We start from the raw sequence: 23,139 nt of genomic DNA, 5'->3' as shown, positions 1-23,139 counted from the left end.
GACCTGGATGAACACAGCAGGCCAAGCAGTATCTTAGGAGCACAAAAGCTGACGTTTCAGGGCTAGACCATTCATCAGAAAAGGGGGATGGGGAGAGGATTCTGAAATAAATAGGGAGAGAGAGGGAGGCAGATTGAAGATAGATAGAGGAGAAGATAGGTGGAGAGGAGAGTATGGGTGGGGATATAGGGAGGGGATAGGTCAGTCCGGATAGGACGCACAGGTCAAGGGGGCAGGATGAGGTTAATATGTAGGAAATGGAGATGTGGGAGGAGGGGATAGATGAGAGGAAGAACAGGTTAGGCAGGCGGGTCGAGCTGGTTTGGGATGCAGTCGGGGGAGGGGAGATTTTGAAGCTGGTGAAATCTACATTGATACCATTGTGCTGCAGGCTTCCCAAGCGGAATATGAGTTGCTGTTCCTGCAACCTTCGGGTGACATCATTGCGGCACTGCAGGAGGCCCATGATGGACATGTTATCTAAAGAATGGGAGGGGGAGTTGAAATGGTTCGCGACTGGGAGGTGCAGTTATTTACTTCGAACCAAGCGTAGGTATTCTGCAAAGCAGTCCCCAAGCCTCCGCTTGGTTTCCCCAATGTAGAGGAAGCCACACCGGGTACAATGGAGACATAGAACATAGAACAGTACAGCACAGAACAGGCCCTTCAGCCCACAATGTTGTGCCGACCATTGATCCTCATGTATGCACCCTCAAATTTCTGTGACCATATGCATGTCCAGCAGTCTCTTAAATGACCCCAATGACCTTGCTTCCACAACTGCTGCTGGCAACGCATTCCATGCTCTCTCAACTCTCTGTGTAAAGAACCCGCCTCTGACCTCCCCTTTATACTTTCCACCAACCAGCTTAAAACTATGACCCCTCGTGCTAGCCATTTCTGCCCTGGGAAATAGTCTCTGGCTATCAACTCTATCTATGCCTCTCATTATCTTGTATACCTCAATTAGGTCCCCTCTCCTCCTTTTCTCCAATGAAAAGAGACCAAGCTCAGTCAACCTCTCTTCATAAGATAAGCCCTCCAGTCCAGGCAGCATCCTGGTAAACCTCCTCTGAACCCTCTCCAAAGCATCCCCATCTTTCCTATAATACGGCGACCAGAACTGGACGCAGTATTCCAAGTGCGGTCTAACCAAAGCTTTATAGAGCTGCAACAAGATCTCACGACTCTTAAACTCAATCCCCCTGTTAATGAAAGCCAAAACACCATATGCTTTTTTAACAACCCTGTCCACTTGGGTGGCCATTTTAAGGGATCTATGTATCTGCACACCAAGATCCCTCTGTTCCTCCATGCTGCCAAGAATCCTATCGTTAATCCTGTACTCAGCTTTCAAATTCGACCTTCCAAAATGCATCACCTCGCATTTATCCAGGTTGAACTCCATCTACCACCTCTCAGCCCATCTCTGCATCCTGTCAATGTCCCACTGCAGCCTACAACAGCCCTCTATACTGTCAACGACATCTCCGACCTTTGTGTCGTCTGCAAACTTGCTGACCCATCCTTCAATCCCCTCATCCAAGTCATTAATAAAAATTACAAACAGTAGAGGCCCAAGGACAGAGCCCTGTGGAACCCCACTCACCACTGACTTCCAGGCAGAATATTTTCCTTGTACTACCACTCGCCGTCTTCTGTTGGCCAGCCAATTCTGTATCCAAGCAGCTAAGTTCCCCTGTGTCCCATTCCTCCTGACCTTCTGAATGAGCCTACCATGGGGAACCTTATCAAATGCCTTACTGAAGTCCATATACACCACATCCACAGCTTGACCCTCATCAACTTTTCTAGTCACATCCTCAAAGAACTCGATAAGGTTTGTGAGGCATGACCTACCCCTCACAAAGCCGTGTTGACTGTATTTGATCAAGCCATGCTCCTCCAGATGGTCATAAATCCTATCCCTCAGAATCCTTTCTAACACCTTGCAGACGACAGACGTGAGACTTACTGGTCTGTAATTGCCGGGGATTTCCCTATTTCCTTTCTTGAAGAGAGGAATTACATTTGCCTCTCTCCAGTCGTCAGGTACGACTCCAGTGGAGAGCAAGGATGCAAAGATCTTCACAAGTGGCGAAGCAATTTCATTTCTCGCTTCCTAAAGCAGCCGAGGACAAATCTGGTCCGGGCCTGGCGACTTGTCAATCTTAATTTTTGACAAAATTTTCAGCACATCAGCTTCCTCTATCTCTATCCATTCCAGCATGCACACAGATACAGTATACCACACTGGTGGATGTGCAGGTGAACATCTGCTTGATGTGGAAAGTCATCTTGGGGCCTCGGATGGGGTGAGGGAGGAGGTGTGGGGGCAGGTGTAGCACTTCCTGCGGTTGCAGGGGAAAGTGCCGGGTGTGGTGGGGTTGGAGGGGAGTGTGGAGCGGACAAGGGAGTTGCGGAGAGAGTGGTCTCTACAGAAGGCAGACAAGGATGGGGTTGGAAAAATGTCTTTAGTGGTGGGGTCGGATTGTAGATGGCGGAAGTGTTGGAGGATGATGTGTTGCGTCCGGAGGTTGGTGGCGTTGTATGTGAGGACTAGGGGGATTCTGTTTTGGCGGTTATTGCGGGGGAGGGCTGTGAAGGATGAGGTGCAGAAAATGAGGGAGACCCGGTTGAGGGCGTTCTTGGCCACTGCAGGGGGGAAGTTGCGGTCCTTGAAGAACGAGGACATCTGGATGTGCAGGAGTGGAATGCTTTATCCTTGGAGCAGATGCGGCGGAGGCGAGGGAATGGGGATGGAATTTTTGCAGGAAGGTGGGTGGGAGGAGGTGTATTCCAGGTAGCTGTGGGAGTCGGTGGGCTTGAAATGGATATCGGTTTGTAGGTGGCTGCCTGAGATGGAGACGGAAAGGTCCAGGAATGTGAGGGATATGTTGGAGATGGTCCAGGTGAACTTGAGGTTGGGGTGGAAGGTGTTGGTGAAATGGATGAACTGTTTGAGCTCCTCTTGGGAGCATGAGGCAGCGCCGATACAGTCATCAATGTACCGGAGGAAGAGGTGGGGTTTGGGGCCTGTGTAGGTGCGGAAGAGGGACTGTTCCACGTAACCTACAAAGAGGCAGGCATAGCTTGGGCCCATGCAGGTACCCATGGCCAGCCCCTTTGTCTGTAGGAAGTGGGAGGAATTGAAAGAGAAGTTGTTGAGATTGAGGACGAGTTTGGCTAGGTGGATGAGGGTGTCGGTGGAGGGGGACTGGTCGGGTCTGCGGGACAGGAAGGAGTGGAGAGCCTTTAGGCCATCTGCATGGGGAATGCAGGTATATAGGGACTGGACTTGCATGGTGAAAATGAGGTGTTGGGGACCAGGGAATTGGAAGTTCTGGAGGAGGTGGAGGGCGTGGATGGTGTCACGGACGTACGCAGGGAGTTCCTGGATGAAGGGGGAGAAAATGGAGTCCAGAGAGGTGGGGATGAGTTCAGTGGGACAGGAGCAGGCAGAGACAATAGGTCGACCAGGGCAGGCGAGTTTGTGGATTTTGGCAAGGAGATAGAAGCGGGCGGTGTGGGGTTGAGGAACAGTAGGTTGGAGGCTGTGGGTGGGAGGTCACCTGAGGTGATGAGGTCATGGATAGTTTGGGAGATGATGGTTTGGTGCTTGGGGGTAGGGTCATGATCAAGGGGGTGGTAGGAGGAGGTGTCGGAAAGTTGCTGCCTGGCCTCAGCAATGTAAAGGTCAGTGCTCCATACTAGCACTGCGCCTCCCTTGTCTGCGGGTTTGATGGTGAGGTTGGGATTGGAGTGGAGGGAGCGGAGGTCTTCCCGTTCTGCGGGGGAGAAGTTGGAGTGGGTGAGAGGGGTGGAGAGGTTGAGGCGGTTGATGTCTCGACGGTAGTTGGAGATGAAGAGGTCGAGGGAGGGTAGGAAGCCTGGGGGTGGTGTCCAGGAGGACTTGTGTTGGAGGCAGTTGAAGGGGTCAGTGGAGGGAGGGTTAGGCTCACGGTTAAATAAGTAAGCGTGGAGGCGGAGACGGCAGAAAAACTGCTCGATGTCCAGATGTGACTGGTACTCGTTAATGTGGGGGTGGAGGGGGACAAAGGTGTAATGTCATGTCAGGTGAACTGTAATTCCCTTACAGTTAACCCTGCCATAGTTTTGGGAACTCAAAATGACCTCAGTCCTTCAGATCACTGAATTTATATTTTAATCAGCTGATCTATTAGGGAAGCACATCATTTTTCTTTGATCGATTTGCTAAGTAAGATTTCTGAAACTCCTCATTATTTCTGCCTTGCAATGAGTTTTATGCTTCAGATATTTTATTGTCGGTCAATGCCCAATACAAGACAAGTTCCAATAGTTTCATTTGAGTCCAGCCTCTCTCGAGATTCGTGGTCGACTTGTTCAAGATTACAACACCACATAAACAACGGCTGTACATTAAAATTGGTTACATATTAACTGCTGTCAGGGATGAATTTGAATCCAATTCACAGAGTAAAATGAAAGATTCCTCAGTTGCCTGTAATGGCTCCATGTAAAAATCCAGCGTTCAGATGTACAATCAGGAAGATTATAGGCAAATGTGGATTCACACTAAATTGATTGCATTGTTCCAATTTGATTGTACCTCATGAAACAAGGAAATCTACAATGAAAAGAATAATCAACAATTATTCTAACAATTTTAGGATGCACCTCATGGCAAATCCCAATCCTAACTAAAGAAACCTGTTTCACTGTAGTTCTTATTTTTGGCTGACCAGAACATGACTTATTGCCTGGAATGTGAATGTTATTGGTTTGAAAGTGTAAATACCATTAGTTGCACTGTGATCTGTTTTCAAAGCAAAGTGTAAATTCCAAGATTTTAAAATTACCCTTTTCTTCTTTTTTGTGTGGCTTACAGATCGTTCTAATAGAAATAAGCCAGACCAACCATCCCGCGGTTCAAGGTAGGTTTAAAAGTGATTATTTTGAAGTAATTGTGCAGATGTGTTAAAAATGTTATGATTTTCTTAATTTGTGATGATTATTTGGAATGTATTATACAGAGCAAGCAGTGAGGTAACTGACAGTAGATGGTAATTTGCCAATACACAGAACTAATTAAAGGATAACATTTACTGACTTAGATTCTGTTTGAATTATTATTCATTTATAATAAAAGGTTAATTTAGGACAACTTGTCCCTTGCCATATTTAATGTATATATTGTAAATTTATTTGAAGATTATTTCAGTCAGAATTATCCCAAATTCAGTTATAACAATCTATATAATGGGCTGATAGTGGAATAAAACTATAGATGCTGCAGATTTTGTTTTGAAATAGGCGACCTTGTTTTAGGCCAGAAACTTGGTTCAAAGCATGGTAGCCTGGAATTTTCTAGACCGTGAGCCAGAGACTATTTTAAAATAAAAACACTTTAATTTCAAATTTTTTTTGTAATGCAGAGGCATTAATAAATAAATAAGATGTTCAGTAAATTTACACCAACAGCATGGAATGCCAGCATTAATCTCATCCACTTGCCCTATACTTTCAAACTTGCTACGAAGTGATTATGTTAAACCAACCCACACTACTCTTAGGTTTAAGTCAGCAAATTTTCCTCCCTTCCTCCTTTCAAAATGGAAAGATGGATTAGAGCAGGCTGTTACTGAACTCGCTGGAAGCGGGATTATTTATCATGCATTTTCTTCTTATCATTCTGATCCACTCTATTTTGAGTTGGATCATCTCATATCCACCTTTTAATAACTGAATTGTCATTTTGAAGCTCTGCTCAATTTGCTGTGGTCACTTAGTGAAACATGCTGTTTTGTTATGCTACTTGGAATGTATTTGTGATATGTATGTATATGATAACAGCATTTCACTTAACATTAGCCTTTTTGTGTCGAGAGGTGGGTTGCTGCTGAACATTTACTCAATTGTATGTGTATTAAGTGCTAACTTAACTTTGCAGTCATAGTTTTAACAGATGCATCTAAGTCTTTATTTGTTTGCAAGATATCTTTGATTTGTATGCATTAAAGTGTTGATATTCATCTGTCAGTAGCCAAAGAACCTAGTTGGTTGACACAAGGTTATCATGGATTTTATATTAATATTTTAAAAACAGAACAGATGGGGTAGGCAGTTGCCTAATGGTATTATTACTGGGCTATTAATCCAGAGATAGAGGTAAGGTTCTGGGTATCTGGGTTCAAATCCCACTATGGCAGATGGGATCTAGAGAAAAACGAAAGTTACTTCAGGATGCTACGGTTTCCTCCCACAGCCCAGTGATGTGCAGGTTATATGAATTGGCCATGCTAAATTGCCCATGATGTCCAGGGATGTGCAGGCTAGGTGGGTTAGCCATGGGAAATGTAGGGATACAGGGTGTTTGGGTGGAATGCTGTTCGGAGAGTCAGGTGGACTCAATGGGCAGCATGGCCTACTGCCACATTGTAAGGATGGGTTACTAAAACTCAACAATATGTGACAAAAACTATGAAAGGAACTTCACTTGCATTACGTTCAGTGATGACAGCGAAAATAAAGTTAACAGCACATTAACAATATATAGCTGACAGTCCAACAGTGTCTCTCTAATCTCAAATGTGTCCATTGCCGTCAGTACTGCACCAGCTTTCAAGAGTTAGTGCGATTGTTTCAGACTCTGTTAATATCAAAGCAAAGGTTGAATCTAGACCTTACTGACCCATACAACTGGATGCCATTACCTAACATATTTATATGCTAAGCTATTTGAGAGTTTTGTACTTTGCACTCTGTTTCCTTTGGCAAAAGTGTGTTCACTTTTTTCCTTATAAATACACAGTAGAAACCTTTATGTAGAAAGTTAAGAGTTACTCGTTCTTGGAAAGTAGCCAAAGGATAAGTTATGAATTTATAGCCTAATGGGTTTTGCTATGTGTAACAGATGTTTGAAACATACAAACAATGATTCATGAATCACAAAGCCAAAAACAAAGCATATCTCTTCAAATCAGACTTTTTTTTGCTGATGGAAATTATATGTACTCTGAACCGCTTAGAGAAATTAAGTACATAACAAAGCAAGATTCTGGCAACTTCTTGTGTATCTCTTGTTCCACTTGCATGAATAGATAGAAAGATTAGAAATTTGAGGAGTGATTCGCATTTGTTCTCTCCCTAACATAAAGGGTTGAGGGGGAAAATAAAATTGCACTCCTGATCAGGTCTGATCCATTCTAATCACTGTAGACATCTGGGAAATAGTATCAGAGTCCTCTTATTTGCCGTCTTTACCCTCATACTAACCCCACCAGCTGGAGAAATCTTCTTGAGAATGAAATTCCGTAGAAGTGAAAAAGCAAAGTAAATTAGCCAAGATAACAAAATGTGGAGCTGGATGAACACAGCAGGCCAAGCAGCATCTCAGGAGCACAAAAGCTGATTTTTCGGGCCTAGACCCTTCATCAGAGAAGCACATTTATTTGAATTATTCAACTGTATGGTATGCTCATTTTATGAGCTCCTTGTTTCTTCTTTTGAGATGGGAAAGCAGGATTTTTTAGTTGTGAATTTCTTAGCAGCTGTTGTCAATGTTCAGCTAAGTATCAATTGAAACAAGGTGTACACTGATGATAAAATGTGAGGCTGGATGAACACAGCAGGCCCAGCAGCATCTCAGGAGCACAAAAGCTGACGTTTCGGGCCTAGACCCTTCATCAGAGAGGGGGATGGGGTGAGGGTTCTGGAATAAATAGGGAGAGAGGGGGAGGCGGACTGAAGATGGAGAGAAAAGAAGATAGGTGGGGAGGTAGGGAGGGGATAGGTCAGCCCAGGGAAGACAGACAGGTCAAGGAGGTGGGATGAGGTTAGTAGGTAGGAGATGGAGGTGCGGCTTGGGGTGGGAGGAAGGGATGGGTGAGAGGAAGAACAGGTTAGGGAGGCAGAGACAGGTTGGACTGGTTTTGGGATGCAGTGGGTGGAGGGGAAGAGCTGGGCTGGTTTAGGGATACGGTGGGGGAAGGGGAGATTTTGAAGCTGGTGAAGTCCACATTGATACCATTGGGCTGCAGGGTTCCCAAGCGGAATATGAGTTGCTGTTCCTGCAACCTTCGGGTGGCATCATTGTGGCACTGCAGGAGGCCCGTGATGGACATGTCATCTAAAGAATGGGAGGGGGAGTGGAAATGGTTTGCGACTGGGAGGTGCAGTTGTTTGTTGCGAACCGAGCGGAGGTGTTCTGCAAAGTGATCCCCAAGCTTCCGTTTGGTTTCCCCAATGTAGAGGAAGCCACACCGGGTACAGTGGATGCAGTATACCACATTGGCAGATGTGCAGGTGAACCTCTGCTTAATGTGGAATGTCATCTTGGGGCCTGGGATCGGGGTGAGGGCGGAGGTGTGGGGGCAAGTGTAGCATTTCCTGTGGTTGGAGGGGAAGGTGCCGGGTGTGGTGGGGTTGGAGGGCAGTGTGGAGTGAACAAGGGAGCCACGGAGAGAGTGGTCTCTCCGGAAAGCAGACGGGGGTGGGGATGGAAAAATGTCTTGGGTAGTGGGGTCGGATTGTAGATGGCGGAAGTGTCGGAGGATGATGCGTTGTATCCGGAGGTTGGTGGGGTGGCGTGTGAGAACGAGGGGGATCCTCTTTGGGCGGTTGTGGCGGGGGCGGGGTGTGAGGGATGTGTTGCGGGAAATGCGGGAGACGCGGTCAAGGGCGTTCTTGATCACTGTGGGGGGAAAAGTTGTGGTCCTTGAAGAACTTGGACATCTGGGATGTGCGGGAGTGGAATGCCTCATCGTGGGAGCAGATGCGGCAGAGGCGGAGGAATTGGGAATAGGGGATGGAATTTTTGCAGGAGGGTGGGTGGGAGGAGGTGTATTCTAGGTAGCTGTGGGAGTCAGTGGGCTTGAAATGGACATCAGTTACAAGCTGGTTGCCTGAGATGGAGACTGAGAGGTCCAGGAAGGTGAGGGATGTGCTGGAGATGGCCCAGGTGAACTGAAGGTTGGGGTGGAAGGTGTTGGTGAAGTGGATGAACTGTTTGAGCTCCTCTGGGGAGCAAGAGGCGGCGCCGATACAGTCATCAATGTAACGGAGGAAGAGGTGGGGTTTGGGGCCTGTGTAGCTGCGGAAGAGGGACTGTTCCACGTAACCTACAAAGAAACGGGCATAGCTGGGGCCCATGGGGGTGCCCATGGCCACCCCCTTAGTCTGTAGGAAGTGGGAGGAGTCGAAAGAGAAGTTGTTGAGGGTGAGGACGAGTTCGGCTCGGCGGATGAGGGTGTCAGTGGAGGGGGACTGGTCGGGCCTGCATGACAGGAAGAAGCGGAGGGCCTTGAGGCCATCTACAATCCGACCCCACCACCCAAGACATTTTTCCATCCCCACCCCTGTCTGCTTTCCGGAGAGACCACTCTCTCCGTGACTCCCTTGTTCGCTCCACACTGCCCTCCAACCCCACCACACCCGGCACCTTCCCCTCCAACCACAGGAAATGCTACACTTGCCCCCACACTTCCTCCCTCACCCCGATCCCAGGCCCCAAGATGACATTCCACATTAAGCAGAGGTTCACCTGCACATCTGCCAATATGGTATACTGCATCCACTGTACCCGGTGTGGCCTCCTCTACATTGGGGAAACCAAACGGAGGCTTGGGGACCGCTTTGCAGAACACCTCCGCTCGGTTCGCAACAAACAACTGCACCTCCCAGTCGCAAACCATTTCCACTCCCCCCTCCCATTCTTTAGATGACATGTCCATCATGGGCCTCCTGCAGTGCCACAATGATGCCACCCGCAGGTTGCAGGAACAGCAACTCATATTCCGCTTGGGAACCCTGCAGCCCAAAGGTATCAATGTGGACTTCACCAGCTTCAAAATCTCCCCTTCCCCCACTGCATCCCTAAACCAGCCCAGCTCTTCCCCTCCACCCACTGCATCCAAAACCAGTCCAACCTGTCTCTGCCTCCCTAACCTGTTCTTCCTTTCACCCATCCCTTCCTCCCACCCCAAGCCGCACCTCCATCTCCTAGCTACTAACCTCATCCCACCTCCTTGACCTGTCCGTCTTCCCTGGACCGACCAATCCCCTCCATTCCTCCCCACCTATACTCTCTCCACCTATCTTCTTTTCTCTCCATCTTCAGTCCGCCTCCCCCTCTCTCCCTATTTATTCCAGAACCCTCACCCCATCCCCCTCTCTGATGAAGGGTCTAGGCCCAAAACGTCAGCTTTTGTGCTCCTGAGATGCTGCTGGGCCTGCTGTGTTCATCCAGCCTCACATTTTATTATCTTGGATTCTCCAGCATCTGCAGTTCCCATTATCCCTGTACACTGATGATGTGTGGTCATTGAAAACAGCCAAAATTTGTTTATAGTGTGCAGTAAAGTTTGAAGACTCATTTGAAGATAGGTGATATGAGCTGCTGTATACAGTAGAACAAATTGCAAATTTAAACAAAACTATAATGAGATGATAACTAGTCTGAATTAACTTGTAAATGCAAACACTGGAAGAATTGTACAGCTGGTACTATGCAGGCTGCATTTAGAGCATTTGCCGGTATTCATTTTTTAAAATCAGCATTCTACTGAAGCTGCAGGGTCTTGTATAATATGGTCCTATGGATGCCAGTAACATTTTATTTTTGCAGCCAAGACTGTTGAATAATGAATGCTATCACAGTCCAGTTCCAATTCTATCTTTACCGGTCAAAATTTAAAAATTGAGAATCTTGTCTGATTGTTCCCTTGCTTCTTTCTGCCACCTCCATCCCAGGAACTATGAGGCTGAACACAGCAATGCAGCTTGCTGTCCCAGTTCAGATCAACTGATACTACACAGAAATATGAACACTCCTGGCAGGATATTAGTTTATCAGCCTTTTGCCACTGGTAATAGGTAAATGGGGACTGGTAGTATTTGTATAGAATCAAAGAGTAATGGCCATATGCTTTTTGGGGAAAACAATCGATATTTTATGTCAAGGGTGATGGTCCATTTAAGAACTAGCTTTCTCTGAAAGATTTTTATTTAAACTTCCAGTAACTGAATGTAACCAAGATCCCTGGTTGATAAATAATAGTAAAGCAAAGGTTTTGACAAGGAGTTAATTATGAGCAGAGTTCATTTCTGTGTTAGGTTTAGTTTTTAAGCAGTTTGAGTTTTGAACAAGTTGGCTGCAGAGAATAACTTGCCCAGGCAGAATTCAATTGAAATTCTGTGTACTGGCTGAAAGGGTTTAAAACCCTTGACTGAAGGAGTCTACTAACAGTGAGTAGGACTTCTGAGATTGTCACAATAAAGTGAGAGAGAAAGATATTTTCTTGGTACAAGGTTCTGGAGCTAGAGAACAATAAAACTAGGAGAATCCTGATTGGGGTGGCTATGGTTAGGAACCTAGTGAAGCCATGTTGGACTCGAGGTCTATATCTGTGGGATGGTTGGAGAAGATTTGAAGAGCAATACTTACTGGAATTAAGTGGATGTCCCAAGGAATCTCAACCATTAATCATGTTATTTAAAGAGTACTTGGACTAAGCTTAGGCACAATTGCTCATCCTTTGGAGATGGTGAGAAAGGTGGTGAGAAGGGCAAATAATTGATGAATTGCCCTTGGAGAGATACCAGCTACTTTCTCACCATCATAGTAATTAAGTACAGGGAAAGATGGTCCTCGAGCAACTTCTTGTCACGCCACCAAATAAAGCCCTTAAGTGATAAATTAACAGCAGCTTGAGGACCTCATCTCATCACTAATCAGATTACCTGCCTTCCCAGTAGGCGGAAAAGAAGCTGGTTTCCTGACTCGGACACAGGACGACCTGCCCATTGGATATTTGTGGAGGAGAGACATAGAGAGATTTTTTAATCAATAAGGGAACCAAGAGTTATGGGAGAAGGCAGGAAAATGGAATTGAAGATGATCACATCAGCCATCATCTCATTGACGTATGGATAGACTTGGTGAGCTGAATGGCCAGTTCCCGCATCTTATGGGACCTGCATTTGACCCAATCTCTGGCAAGCAAGGCCAACCCTCCTCACCAGTGTCCCCCCCACCCCCTCTCCACAGCCCCATCACCACAACTCAACAACCTGAGACTTCAGCGATGGTGTCCAGGTTCCAGAAGCTGCAAGCAGAGTTGAACTTGAAAATCCAGGCTATTGATTGATCAAGAAGATCTTCAATTAGCTCTTAAGTGGCTGTGTGGAGCTTGATCCAATGAGATATCATTTTGGTGGGGCAGGGGGTCAGTCACCTCTGAACATGCTCATTCCCTCCACGCTTAATGCTACAGTATTAAATCTTGGCATAAGTGGTTAATTTTTCAATCTTTGATGGTTTGAATTAAGTTTTTTACAGGTGTAAGTCAAATGGATGTAGAAGATGATTTAAGGTAATAGTTTGGTTTACACTGTAATAATTGTATTCGTTGTACTTTTAATATCTTAAGGCGGCCAGATAAAATAGTGTGTAATTATTCAGATATGTGTTTTTTGATGTTTGTGCTGTGATTTTTTTAGCTGTAAACAGTGAACCTTGTGGCTTAATTCTTTTAGTAAATACTGTCTACAAAGAAAAAGTTATCAATCTCTACCAACGTCACAACAATAGGAATTTCAGGGCAGTAGAAAGCTGTTATAACACATATCACACATAACACAACCCTGAGCTACAAATCTTCTCAAATCTCGATAACACATATATTGGACCTACCTTGTCTAATCCATTTCCCCATTTGGTTCATGTCGTATGCTTTGGTGTAAATCAGGCAGGGAGCATTTCTCTGATAAAATGAAGAATGTGGGCAATAGAGGAAGCTTTAAACCAATGAAGAGGAAGTGGGAAGATCAAAAAACAGTAAATTCAGAAGCAAGTAAAAGAAGTGTTGAAGCTGTGGAGCAAAGTGATTTAGGTAAAAATCAAAAGAATGGATCAGAAAGGGACAAACAGCTTAACTAATTGAAGGGAAATGCAGAAAAATGCTATAACTAAGACTTTATATTTTAGTCTGTGAAATATTTGCTGTGTGATAGAATAATTAAAAGCACTGGTAGAATGATCAATTTGATCCAACAGTCAATACCAAAATGAGTTGCAGAATATTACGAGTTTGGAACTAAATATTCCAAGATATGTAGCTTTTTGAAGGGGTGGTCAAATGGAAAAGGAGGAGATATTGACCTATGTTACTCAGCAGGTAGTCATTGGATGGTTTATTTGATTACTTTATGTTCTGATGTCTGAGTCAATGCCTCTTCGAAAATCCCTACTAAAATTGTTCTATTGAAGATGAGCGCAATTTTTAGTTGGAAACAGTGAACCTGTTTGCATCGTTGAGTGGCAGCAGTCCAAATGCTGCCAGGAATGTTTTGGTCTCACATGATTTGACCTATTTCGTCAGTACATAAGTTACAATCTGGTTTGTCCTAATTTGTCAAATTCTGATGATACAGTTGTCAGACTGGCTTGCAATAGGCAGTAAGAGACCAGTGCAAGGGAATCACATGCTTGACTGCATTGTCATCAGTTTACAGGGTACACATGCACTTGCCATTCACCTAACATGTAGAAGTTAGCATTGCACAATCCTCATGAAAGTCAGTTTGTGTCTTCATAATAAGAGAACACGGTCATACAAATATATGAACAAGGAACAAGAGTAGGCCACTTGGCCATTCGGGCCTACTGTACCATTCAATAAGGTCATAGCTGATCTGATTTTAACTTCAACTCTACATTCCTGTGTTTCCCTGATAATCTTTCATTCCCTTGGTAGTCGAGAATCTATTTATCAGTGCCTTAAAAATATTCAAAAACTCTGCATCTTATGCCTTTTGAGGAAGCGAATTCCAAAGATAAAAAAAGTTTCCTCGTCTCATGTTTTAAATAGTGCCCCCTTAATTTTAAACATGAACCCCTAGTCCTAGATTCTCTCACAAGAGGAAAATCCTCTCAGGATCTTATATCTTTCAATTAAGTCAGCTGTGAATTTTCTAAACTCTAGATGATATACGCCTAGCCTATTTAATCTTTCTTCATAAGGCAATCTGCTCATTCCAGGTATTAGTCTAGTAAACCTCTGAACTCCTTCCAATATATTAACATGCTTTTGTTAGCACAATGACCAGCACTGTACATGGTACTTCAAATATGGCCACGTCATGTTGTCCTAACCTGCTAAGAGAAGCAGATTTGGGACATATCCTGGAGATCAAACTGGATTTCAAAAACATGTATTGTATTCAACCAGAATCTGAAAACTCACAACCCTTCATATTACTTACTCACAGGCTTCTTTGGCTCAATGAGAAGTGTAGAATACCACATCAAGAAGAGCTCCAAATGCACCTCAGAATGAGATGAAAGTCTGGCAAAGCTGCTGAAGTAAATGCCGGACAAAGAGTGCCTCAAAATTTATTGTTAGGCAAAATCTTTCAGTCATGAATTACTGGGAGGAGGAAAATCCATGATATCCACATCCTTAATGATGGCACAACCTGGTAAGTTCATGGAAAAGACAATGCTAACACATTAGGCATTATCTTCACCCAGAAAGCAGAGTGAGTGATCTTTCTTGACCTCCTCCATGGCCTCCAACATCTCAGGTGCTGATCATCGGCCAGTCAATTCACTTCATGCGTGATCATAAAGCAGTTGAGTGGACTAAACATGGAAAAAGCTAAGCTTCCCAAACACAACTATTTATAGTGCTGAATGAGCATGTTCATAAAGTAGTGAAATCTTCAAACTTAGCTGCACCTCAAACCTGTTCCAGCAAAATGACATCACCTACATGCATCTCACAATGTGAAAAATTGTCTGGATTTGTTATTTGCACAAAAACAAATCAAACCTATTACTATCCTATCTGCTACCACTCAGTTTTCAGCAAAGTGATATGTGTGTTATCTTAAGAGGCACTTATTCAAAATGCTCAGTTTGAATTTGGCTAGTAACCATGGCTTAAGTGATCAAAATAGCCTTGTTCAAACATAGATAAAAGAGGTGATGAGAGTGACTGATCTTGACATCGAGACAGCATTCAGACCTGTGAGGGCTGTTTAGGATGTTTGAGTAGAATTAAAAGATTGGGGATCAGAGGCAATATATCTGGACTTAAGCAGAACACAACATTATAATCCAGCACTACTGCAACAGTTGCTTAGGACAACATCTTGGGTCCGGTTGACTTCAATTTATTCATTAAGTGTTCTTTGCTCCATCATGGTGATAATTGGATATGTGCACTATTTGCACAGTGTGTAGAATTTAACATAAGCAACGAGGGTTGCAACTTGAGCTATTCAGCAAGCAAAAGCCCCATGTTACCTCCTTTTGGAGAAAGTCTGCCAGTCAGCCACTTAAGTGGCAAGTGGCACACCTTGCTCAGGTTCAAGGACCTGAAGGTGCAGCAATTCCTGTCACCTTGCTGTCTGCATATTTTAATGGATCATCCATTTCTGTCATCTCTAAGGTGATCCCACTACTAAGCAAACATTCTACCCTCTTCCAGTGTTCTGAAAAGAACATTTATTGTGTGATATCCCCTTGGTCTGTTACGTTTGTAACAGAAACAGAAGTTGTTAGAATAACCCAGTAAGTGTGAAGAGAAGTCAAAGTTAATATATTGGTCAGTTGCAATTACAGACAAGTAAATGGCAGCTGGAGTTCAATCTGGGCAAGTCTGAGGTGCTGCACTTTGGGAGAACGAAAAGTATATAGTTAATGGATGTACAGAAGGATCTTGGGATTGAAGTCTATAGCTCCCTGAAAGTGATCAGACAGGTAGATAAGATGCTCAAGAAGGCATATGGCACGTTTGCGTTTATTGGTTGGGGAACTGAGCACAAGAGTGAAGATGTTGTGTTGCAGCTTTATAAGACTTTGGTTAGGCCACAATTAGAGTAATGTATTCATATTGTCGCCACATTACAGGAAGGATGCAGAGGCTTTAGAGAGGGTGCAGAAGAGGTTTACCAGCTTACTGCCTGGATTAGAGATGTGAACTTGTGAACTTGAGGGAGAGGCTAGAAAAACTTGAGTTGTTTCCTTAGTTGAGGCAGAGGGGAGACTTGATAGAAGTTTATAACATTATGAGATGCATTGATAGGATTGATGATCAGAATCTTTTCCCGAGAGTTGAAATGCCTCATTCTAGGGGGCAGGTATTTAAGGTGACAGGAAAAATTCAAAGGAGATGTGGGTACAAAATTTTTACACAGAGTAGTTACAGTGTAGAACGAGCTGTCCAGGGTAGTGGGGGAGGCACATACGAAAGGGCTGTTTCAGAGAGTTTTAGATATGCACATGAAGATGTAAGGAATGAGCGATATTGTTCAAGGGCAGGCAGAAGAGATTAGTTTAATTTGGAATCACGTTCAGTGCAACATCATTGTCTGAAGGGCCCGCTCCTGTGCTGTATTGTTCTATGTTCTTCATGTTTTGGGTCCGGAGCCCCTTCTTCAGATCTGTTGTGCTTTGCCGGCAACTTCTGTTTTTGTTTCTGATTTACAGCATCCGCGGTTCTTTTTGTTTTTTTTGTGTCTTTTGTTCGACTGATTTCTTTCTTTTGTCTTGGACAACCATAATTTATGTCGAATAATCTCCTCTTGGACTTAATCCTACCACAGACTATTTCTTTTCAGTTACTCTCTCCACCGTATTTTTGCCTATTTCTGGCCTTCTATGAACATTTCATCTCTAACATGTCTAAATGAAAGGTCATCGACCGGAAATGTTAACCCTACCCTCCTCTGTCCACAGAGGCTGCATGGTTTTTTGTACAAGGCAGAACCTGAAAAATGTAACTGACATTGCAGGATAATTGATGATCCACTCAACAGGATGTAAATGACCTGCTTCTGGAGGAATTAACCACACTTCTGTGTGTGTGGCCTATGAGTTTTGCATGTGTTTACCAGAGGGATTCTAGTACTTCAGTGATTGTTCTTAAGGTGACAGTGTGTGGCTAATATAGTAACATGTAATTGATCCTAATTTGGGCTTGCATTGTGTCTCAGGTACTTGCATTAAATGTATTGTAACTAGTTGCTAAGTAACATGCAATGAACCTTTTATTGTTTAAGTAAGACAGAACTCATCTTCTACTTAAGGATTGTTTAGGCTTCCTTCCCTCCCGTGATATCTCAACTAATACAAGCACAAGTGATTGGTTACAGTGAGTCAAATGGTTCACTGACACCAATTAATATATATTTACCACATACTGGCAGAGCTAGCATACAATTTTACACTAAGTTACTGAGGATTCCTACCATCTGCTGTATCTTTAATTTTGAGAGGTAATCGGATATCTGCAACTGACCTCTATATGGTGACTTCCGCTATTTATGTGGGACAGAATGCAGCTTGGTGCAGTCCTCCTCAAGAGTAAGTAGTTTATTGACACTGTGCCAGAGATCATGGATTAATAATGGTCACTTGACCAAAATGCTGTGATGCCTGGCGCTTCTTGAACCATAGCCTATAAAACAGCTGGTGCCTTCTGGAACATTGGGCGAAAATTGGTATGGAGAAAAAAAAAGCAGCTCCCTCAATTCTTAGTACAACAGCACCACAATTTTATTTAAAGATGTTGGGAACACAAATCATTTCAAGCCATGCTTTGGGCAGTCAGGATGACTGTGCTAAAATTGGAGATATTTTGTTAAATAAAGTAGGTATGTATTTCCATTGTCAGTGATTGGTTCTTTTCTAAAATGTCCCCACCCTCTACTGAAGCAGCTGTACCACGTACTTTTCACATCAGGTCAGTTGAACATTGTGCAGACAACATGGGAATACTGTACTCAGAACCTTCCTGTTTTGAATGAACATTAAAATTTGGTGGTTTTAATGAAAGTGAATGTGATCTAAAGCCTAGCACATAATTCATTAATTTTTCACAGTTTGAATCTGCATGAGTTTATTTCACATCTGCATACTCATAAAAGGCAATTTTGGTTTTAACATGCTCCCGCGTATGTCTTTGCTTTGTACTTGGGTGGATACTGTTTATATTTATGTGGCATGTAGCTGACTGTTTGACTTCAATAGCATCATATGTATTTTTCTATTGATTATTAATACCCTTCTGTATCTGGGGCCCAGGTCCTTTGTGTGTCTTTCTCTGCAAATAACAGTTAAATGGTTTATTTATCCTTAATCATAATTCTACGCCTACTTATGAGTCATTTTACAGTTTACAGAATACAATAAATAATTTACATTGGTGTGACATTGGCCCATTTTGGAACTTTGCATGTTCCATGTAGAATTGGAGAAACAGGCCAAATCTTTGAGCATTGCTGATGTTTTCAGAATAACTTCTCTTTTCCCTTACCTTCCATCACATCAGTAGAGAATTTTCTATAAGTTGCTGTGAAAGGACTGGACACCACATCATTTCAAAACAGAAGCAGCTATAATGGGGATATGTATTCAAGTGCTCATTGTTTCAACTATTGTACATTGTAACACATCTTTTCCATTGAACTAGAACATGTGGAACAGTATTGTGCAGTTGTCTCAATGACTCAGAGTAGTTAAGTACTACAGAGTAGAAAGCTCTTGGCTGTATTTTCTGAGGTGTGTTATATCAACTGTTCTCAGAGGCTCTACACTTGAGCGATAGGTTGTGTGTATGCCTGCCTGCCTATTTGACTATGAGGTTGATTTTTTTTAGCTCCAACTGAATCTTGCAAGTGACAGATGAGTGAGTGCACAATACAATCATTGGCTCAAATGTGAGCCTGAGATATTTTAATTCTGGGAGCTGTTCTCCTTGTTACTTGTCAGCACCATGTCCAAAATGTGAGGAAAGTAGCAGAGGGTCAATTAAGCAGGAGTAGAAATACAGGCTGCCAGGGGCTCCTACCGTCAGCAAAGGGAAGTTCACTGGCAAACAGGGAACCTCCCATAGAAGGGATGGTGGGAAGTCCTAGGCTGGTGGGGCTGGGATTTAGCTTGAGAGATTTTGAGAAGGATTCCTGCTCATCTGGACCACACAAATTAAGCAATTCAACTCCGTTGGTAATTCAATATCCGATGGGTGACTTTGACCTGTGGGAAAGCCAAGATGGCTTGCATATTTAGACGGGAGTTAAATTCTGATTGTGATGCCATCGATATAATTTGAGGTTCCCACATGCTTATGTCATGTGTTTCAGTCACAAAGTTGCAATAGGAAGTGCTGTGGTAACTGGCAAGATTCTATTTCAAAGGCCTACCTGCTGCATTCCTCCTGGCTGATTGGGTTAATACTGTACAAACGCAGCATTCACACGTATACACACGCATACACATGCACACACACACTCTAATTGTTGCTGTTTGACCTGTCTTTAACTTGTGTCATCCTTGTTAAGCTTCCTCACAGTCTTGTAACATGGAGAAGTGGATTAATGGAACATACAGTACTGTTTGCCATTTACATTAGATTCGGTACCTTTGACTTCATGGTTAATGATACTGTAAGATTGTTTCTTTTAAATGAGCATGACAAACGCTGAGTGAAATAGTGTAAAAACCACACCAATAAAGTTTCAAACATGATTGAAAAAAAGGACAGGAAAGCAGACTGATGTATTTTTGTAGGTAATAAAATAGATATGCCTGGGGACAATTTGGTCTGCAGCAGTAGGATGAAACGTGATGGTAAACTGGTTGTCTGTTTTGCACTAAAATGTAAAAGAAAAATGATGTGATGGCAAAGAGTCAACAGCAATTTGCTGTCGCTCTTTTTGAGTTAACATGGAAGACCTATTTAATGCCCAGTATTTTGTTGAATAAATTGTAGGCATGGGTTACTCAGCAAGAGTAAACACCTAAATGTGTCATTTCAGGTAATGGAACAAACTACAAACCATAAAGTATTTCACAACTTGTTTGTATATTAGTGGTTTAAGATAACTGTGTATGAATAATGCTGCGTTGCTGTGATGACACTTTCTTTGGAATTCAGATGTCAGATCTAAAATTCTGCTGGGTGAAGAGCTACACCCACATGGCATTAGAGTTCTTTCAGAAAAGATCCTTGTTTTACACCATTTAAAAAAATCAAAAGTAATGTGTATCTTAAACAGCTGTCAACAACGTCTAAGTGGGAATGCAATGGCCTAGTGGTGCTGTTGCTGGACTGTTAATCTAGAGGCACTAAAGATGCTCTGTGGACCTGAGTTTAAATCCCTCCAAGGCAGATAGTGGAATTTAAATTCAAAAGAAAAATGGAATTAAAAGTTTAATGCTGACCATGAATCCATTGCCAGTTGTCAGGAAAACCCATCTGGTTCACTAATGTCCTTTAGGGAAGGAAACTGCCATCCTTACCTGGTCGGGCCTACATGTGGCTCCAGACCCAAAGCAATTTCATTGACCCTTAACTGCCTCTGGGCGATGAGGGATGGGCAATAAATGTTGCCTCACCGGTGACACCCTCATTCCATGAATGAATGAAGAAGAAAAATAGCATAGTGGATTATATATGGTGCTTTGGTGAGAATGCCCCATTGCTTTGTACAATCAGAGAAAGATTTGCATCAGGGCAATGGAATTAACTTATTGGCTTGTTAAAGAAATGGGTTTAAAGGGTGAGCGGGAGGTGGAGAAGTTAAGGAGGAAATCCCAGAACCTAACGTTTAGATAGCTGAAGGTATGGGTGTCAGTGGTGGAATGGAGAGAATGTGGATTGAAGGATCACAGAGCTTTTAGTGGATTGTAACTTGTTTGAATGATTGAGCTGATAAATGGTGGGATCAGGTCAGGAAGGAGTTTGAACATGACAAAGAGTTAAAAACAAATTGAAAGTATTGTGGATGCTATCAATCAGAAACAAAAACATAAAATGCTGGAAAAGCTCAGCAGGTCTGGCAGCATCTGTGGAGAGAAATCAAATTTAATGTCAGAGGTCGAGTGACCCTTCCTCAGAACAGTCCTGAGGGAGGGTTATTCGACCCAAAATATTAACTCTGATTTCTCTCCACAGTTGCTGCCAGGCCTGTTGAGCTTTTCCAGCAATTTCTGTTTTTTTATTAGAGAGAATTTTATACCTGAAACATAACAAATCAGCATGTAATGATGCAGCACTGATGAATGAGTTGGTTGGTGCAAGATAGAAAACAAGCCTTAGACTTTGGATGAACTCGTTTTAAACAGTTTCGTTCAAAGAGGATATGCTAAGGTTCAAAGTTATTATCTACAGTTCTATGATGGGATGGAGTTGACTGATTTATGGAGAGATAGTTGGAACCATAACAAACATCTGTCCAGTTTGGAGGCAGTTGTGGAAGGTGAGTGAGTCTAGGAATTTTTCAAGAGATAGAGTGCAGGTGGTACACTGCTGTGATTGTGGGTATGGGGGAGGTAGCAAGAAGTGACTGAGTCATCCACAAGAGCTGAGTAAATGTCTTGGTTGTTAGGGTGACAGTCCAGTGATTCCAGTATTTGCCCAAGTAAAGAGGTGATAAGCAGGCATCTTTCTCTTGATGGCTAAAAATTTGCTGATGAAACAACATCCTCAAAAATGACATGTTTCAGGGCTAAACATGAATTCAGCTGATCAGGGAAAGTGGATATACTGCCATTTTTCATTTGTAAAAGAATTTGCAGAGACAAGAAGGGAAAAAAAAAGACGTTCTGACTGCTAGAAGTCAGAAATGTTTGAAATCTCTGGTCTGTCAGCATCTGAAAATAGTAAGGATGAAGAGTCTGTATTAAAATTTCAAACCCCATTTCCTTTTATTGGTATAAGCAAATTACCACTGCTTCAACCTCAATGGACTGCTGTTTCTAACTGCAAGAAGGCTGTGGAGGAGAAAAAATAGTGCTTTCACTTAAAACTTCCCTTCAATCCCTTATTTCAGGCCTTTTCAATTTATTGTTGAAGTTATTTATACAGGTTCTGATCTAAATCAGATCTCCGGTAGATAAGAGTTCATGAGCTGACTATAAAAGAGGAAAAAAGAGAGAGACTTGCATTTATGTAACAGTTTCCACAATCAGTAGACACCTCAATGCACTTCACAGTATGTAGCCGACGTTGTAATGCAGGAAGTATAGCGGCCAATTTGTTCACAGAAAGCCGCTACAAACATGAATGTGATAATGATCAGATAACCTGTTTTTGTGATGCTAATTAAGGGATAAATATTGGTTAGGACTGTAATGTAACTCCTCTGCTCTTCCAAATAGTTATCACAGGAACTTTTAGTCACTCCTGCAGATAGTGGGGCCTCTTTTCTATGCCTCATCCAAAAGGCAACTCCGACTGGAAGCGTTGCACTGAGCAGTACTTTGGAGTATTGCTGTTGATTTTTACAAAGTGATGGGAAGGGTTTGTTCAAGCCCGGTAATGGGCAACAGTGTGGCAACAGGGCTTCATTTAAGTACTTCCAGAGACCCCATTACCTGGCCAAATTGGTAATCTATTGGGTGACAGTGGGGACATGATAACACATCACAGTGGGAAGGGAGGGTTTTGTCAGAGCTGGAGGAATTTCAGTTTCAAGATTGTTATTTTGTACAACTAAATCTTAGCCTTCATTTTGGTGGTAGAAGGATGCATACTGTTCTTAGTGAGACTGTGACGGTGCTCCTTCGTCACAATGGCCAATTTACTGGCGGCATGAACACAAAAGATCTTGAAAGAGATAGTGGTACCATGGTAATGTCACTAGACTAGGGTCAACATGGATCAAGACAGATCGTTGGTGATTGCCATTTCTAGAAACTTGATGCTTTCAACCATCTCCATCTCAGCACAATTGATGCAGACAGGGTGTGCTCTCCTCTCTGCTTCTTGAAGTCAATGACCAGCTCCTTTGTTTTGCTAATGTTGATGGGAGATTGTTGTCTTTACACCATGCTGTTAAGCACTCTATCTCCTTCTGTACTCTGTCTTGTTGTTGTTTGAAATCCATCCTACAACAGTGCTGTCATCAGCAAACTTGTAAATGGAGTTGGTGTGAAATTTGGCCATGCTATCATGTGTATAGAAGGAGTATAGTAGGCGGCTGAGTATACAGCTTTGCAGTGCACTGGTGTTGAGGATTATTGTGGAAGTGGTGTTGCTGCCTGTCTTTACCGATTTCAGATAACAAAGTGTGGAGCTGGGTGAACACAGCAGAAGGGACTAGGCCAGAAATGTCAGCTTTTGTGCTCCTGAGATGCTGCTTGGCCTGCTG

At 43.2% G+C, this 23,139-nt stretch overlaps 1 protein-coding gene across 2 annotated transcripts in view; it reads left to right on the top strand.

Moving 5' to 3' along the window:
- The window catches only part of sh3d19 (SH3 domain containing 19), a 152,182-nt gene that overhangs the window by 49,453 nt on the left and 79,590 nt on the right, over positions 1 to 23,139 (top strand). For both annotated transcript variants that reach the window (XM_048531024.2, XM_048531016.2), the window contains exon 2: positions 4,871 to 4,916. In XM_048531024.2, the coding sequence (XP_048386981.2) occupies positions 4,871 to 4,916 (46 nt within the window). The remainder of the gene's footprint in view (positions 1 to 4,870; positions 4,917 to 23,139) is intronic.

This window comes from Stegostoma tigrinum, chromosome 1 (genome assembly GCF_030684315.1).
Source record: "Stegostoma tigrinum isolate sSteTig4 chromosome 1, sSteTig4.hap1, whole genome shotgun sequence".
Taxonomy (NCBI): domain Eukaryota; kingdom Metazoa; phylum Chordata; class Chondrichthyes; order Orectolobiformes; family Stegostomatidae; genus Stegostoma; species Stegostoma tigrinum.
The sequence above is the reverse complement of the archived record's forward strand: the minus strand, read 5'-3'. Positions and strand labels throughout refer to the sequence as shown.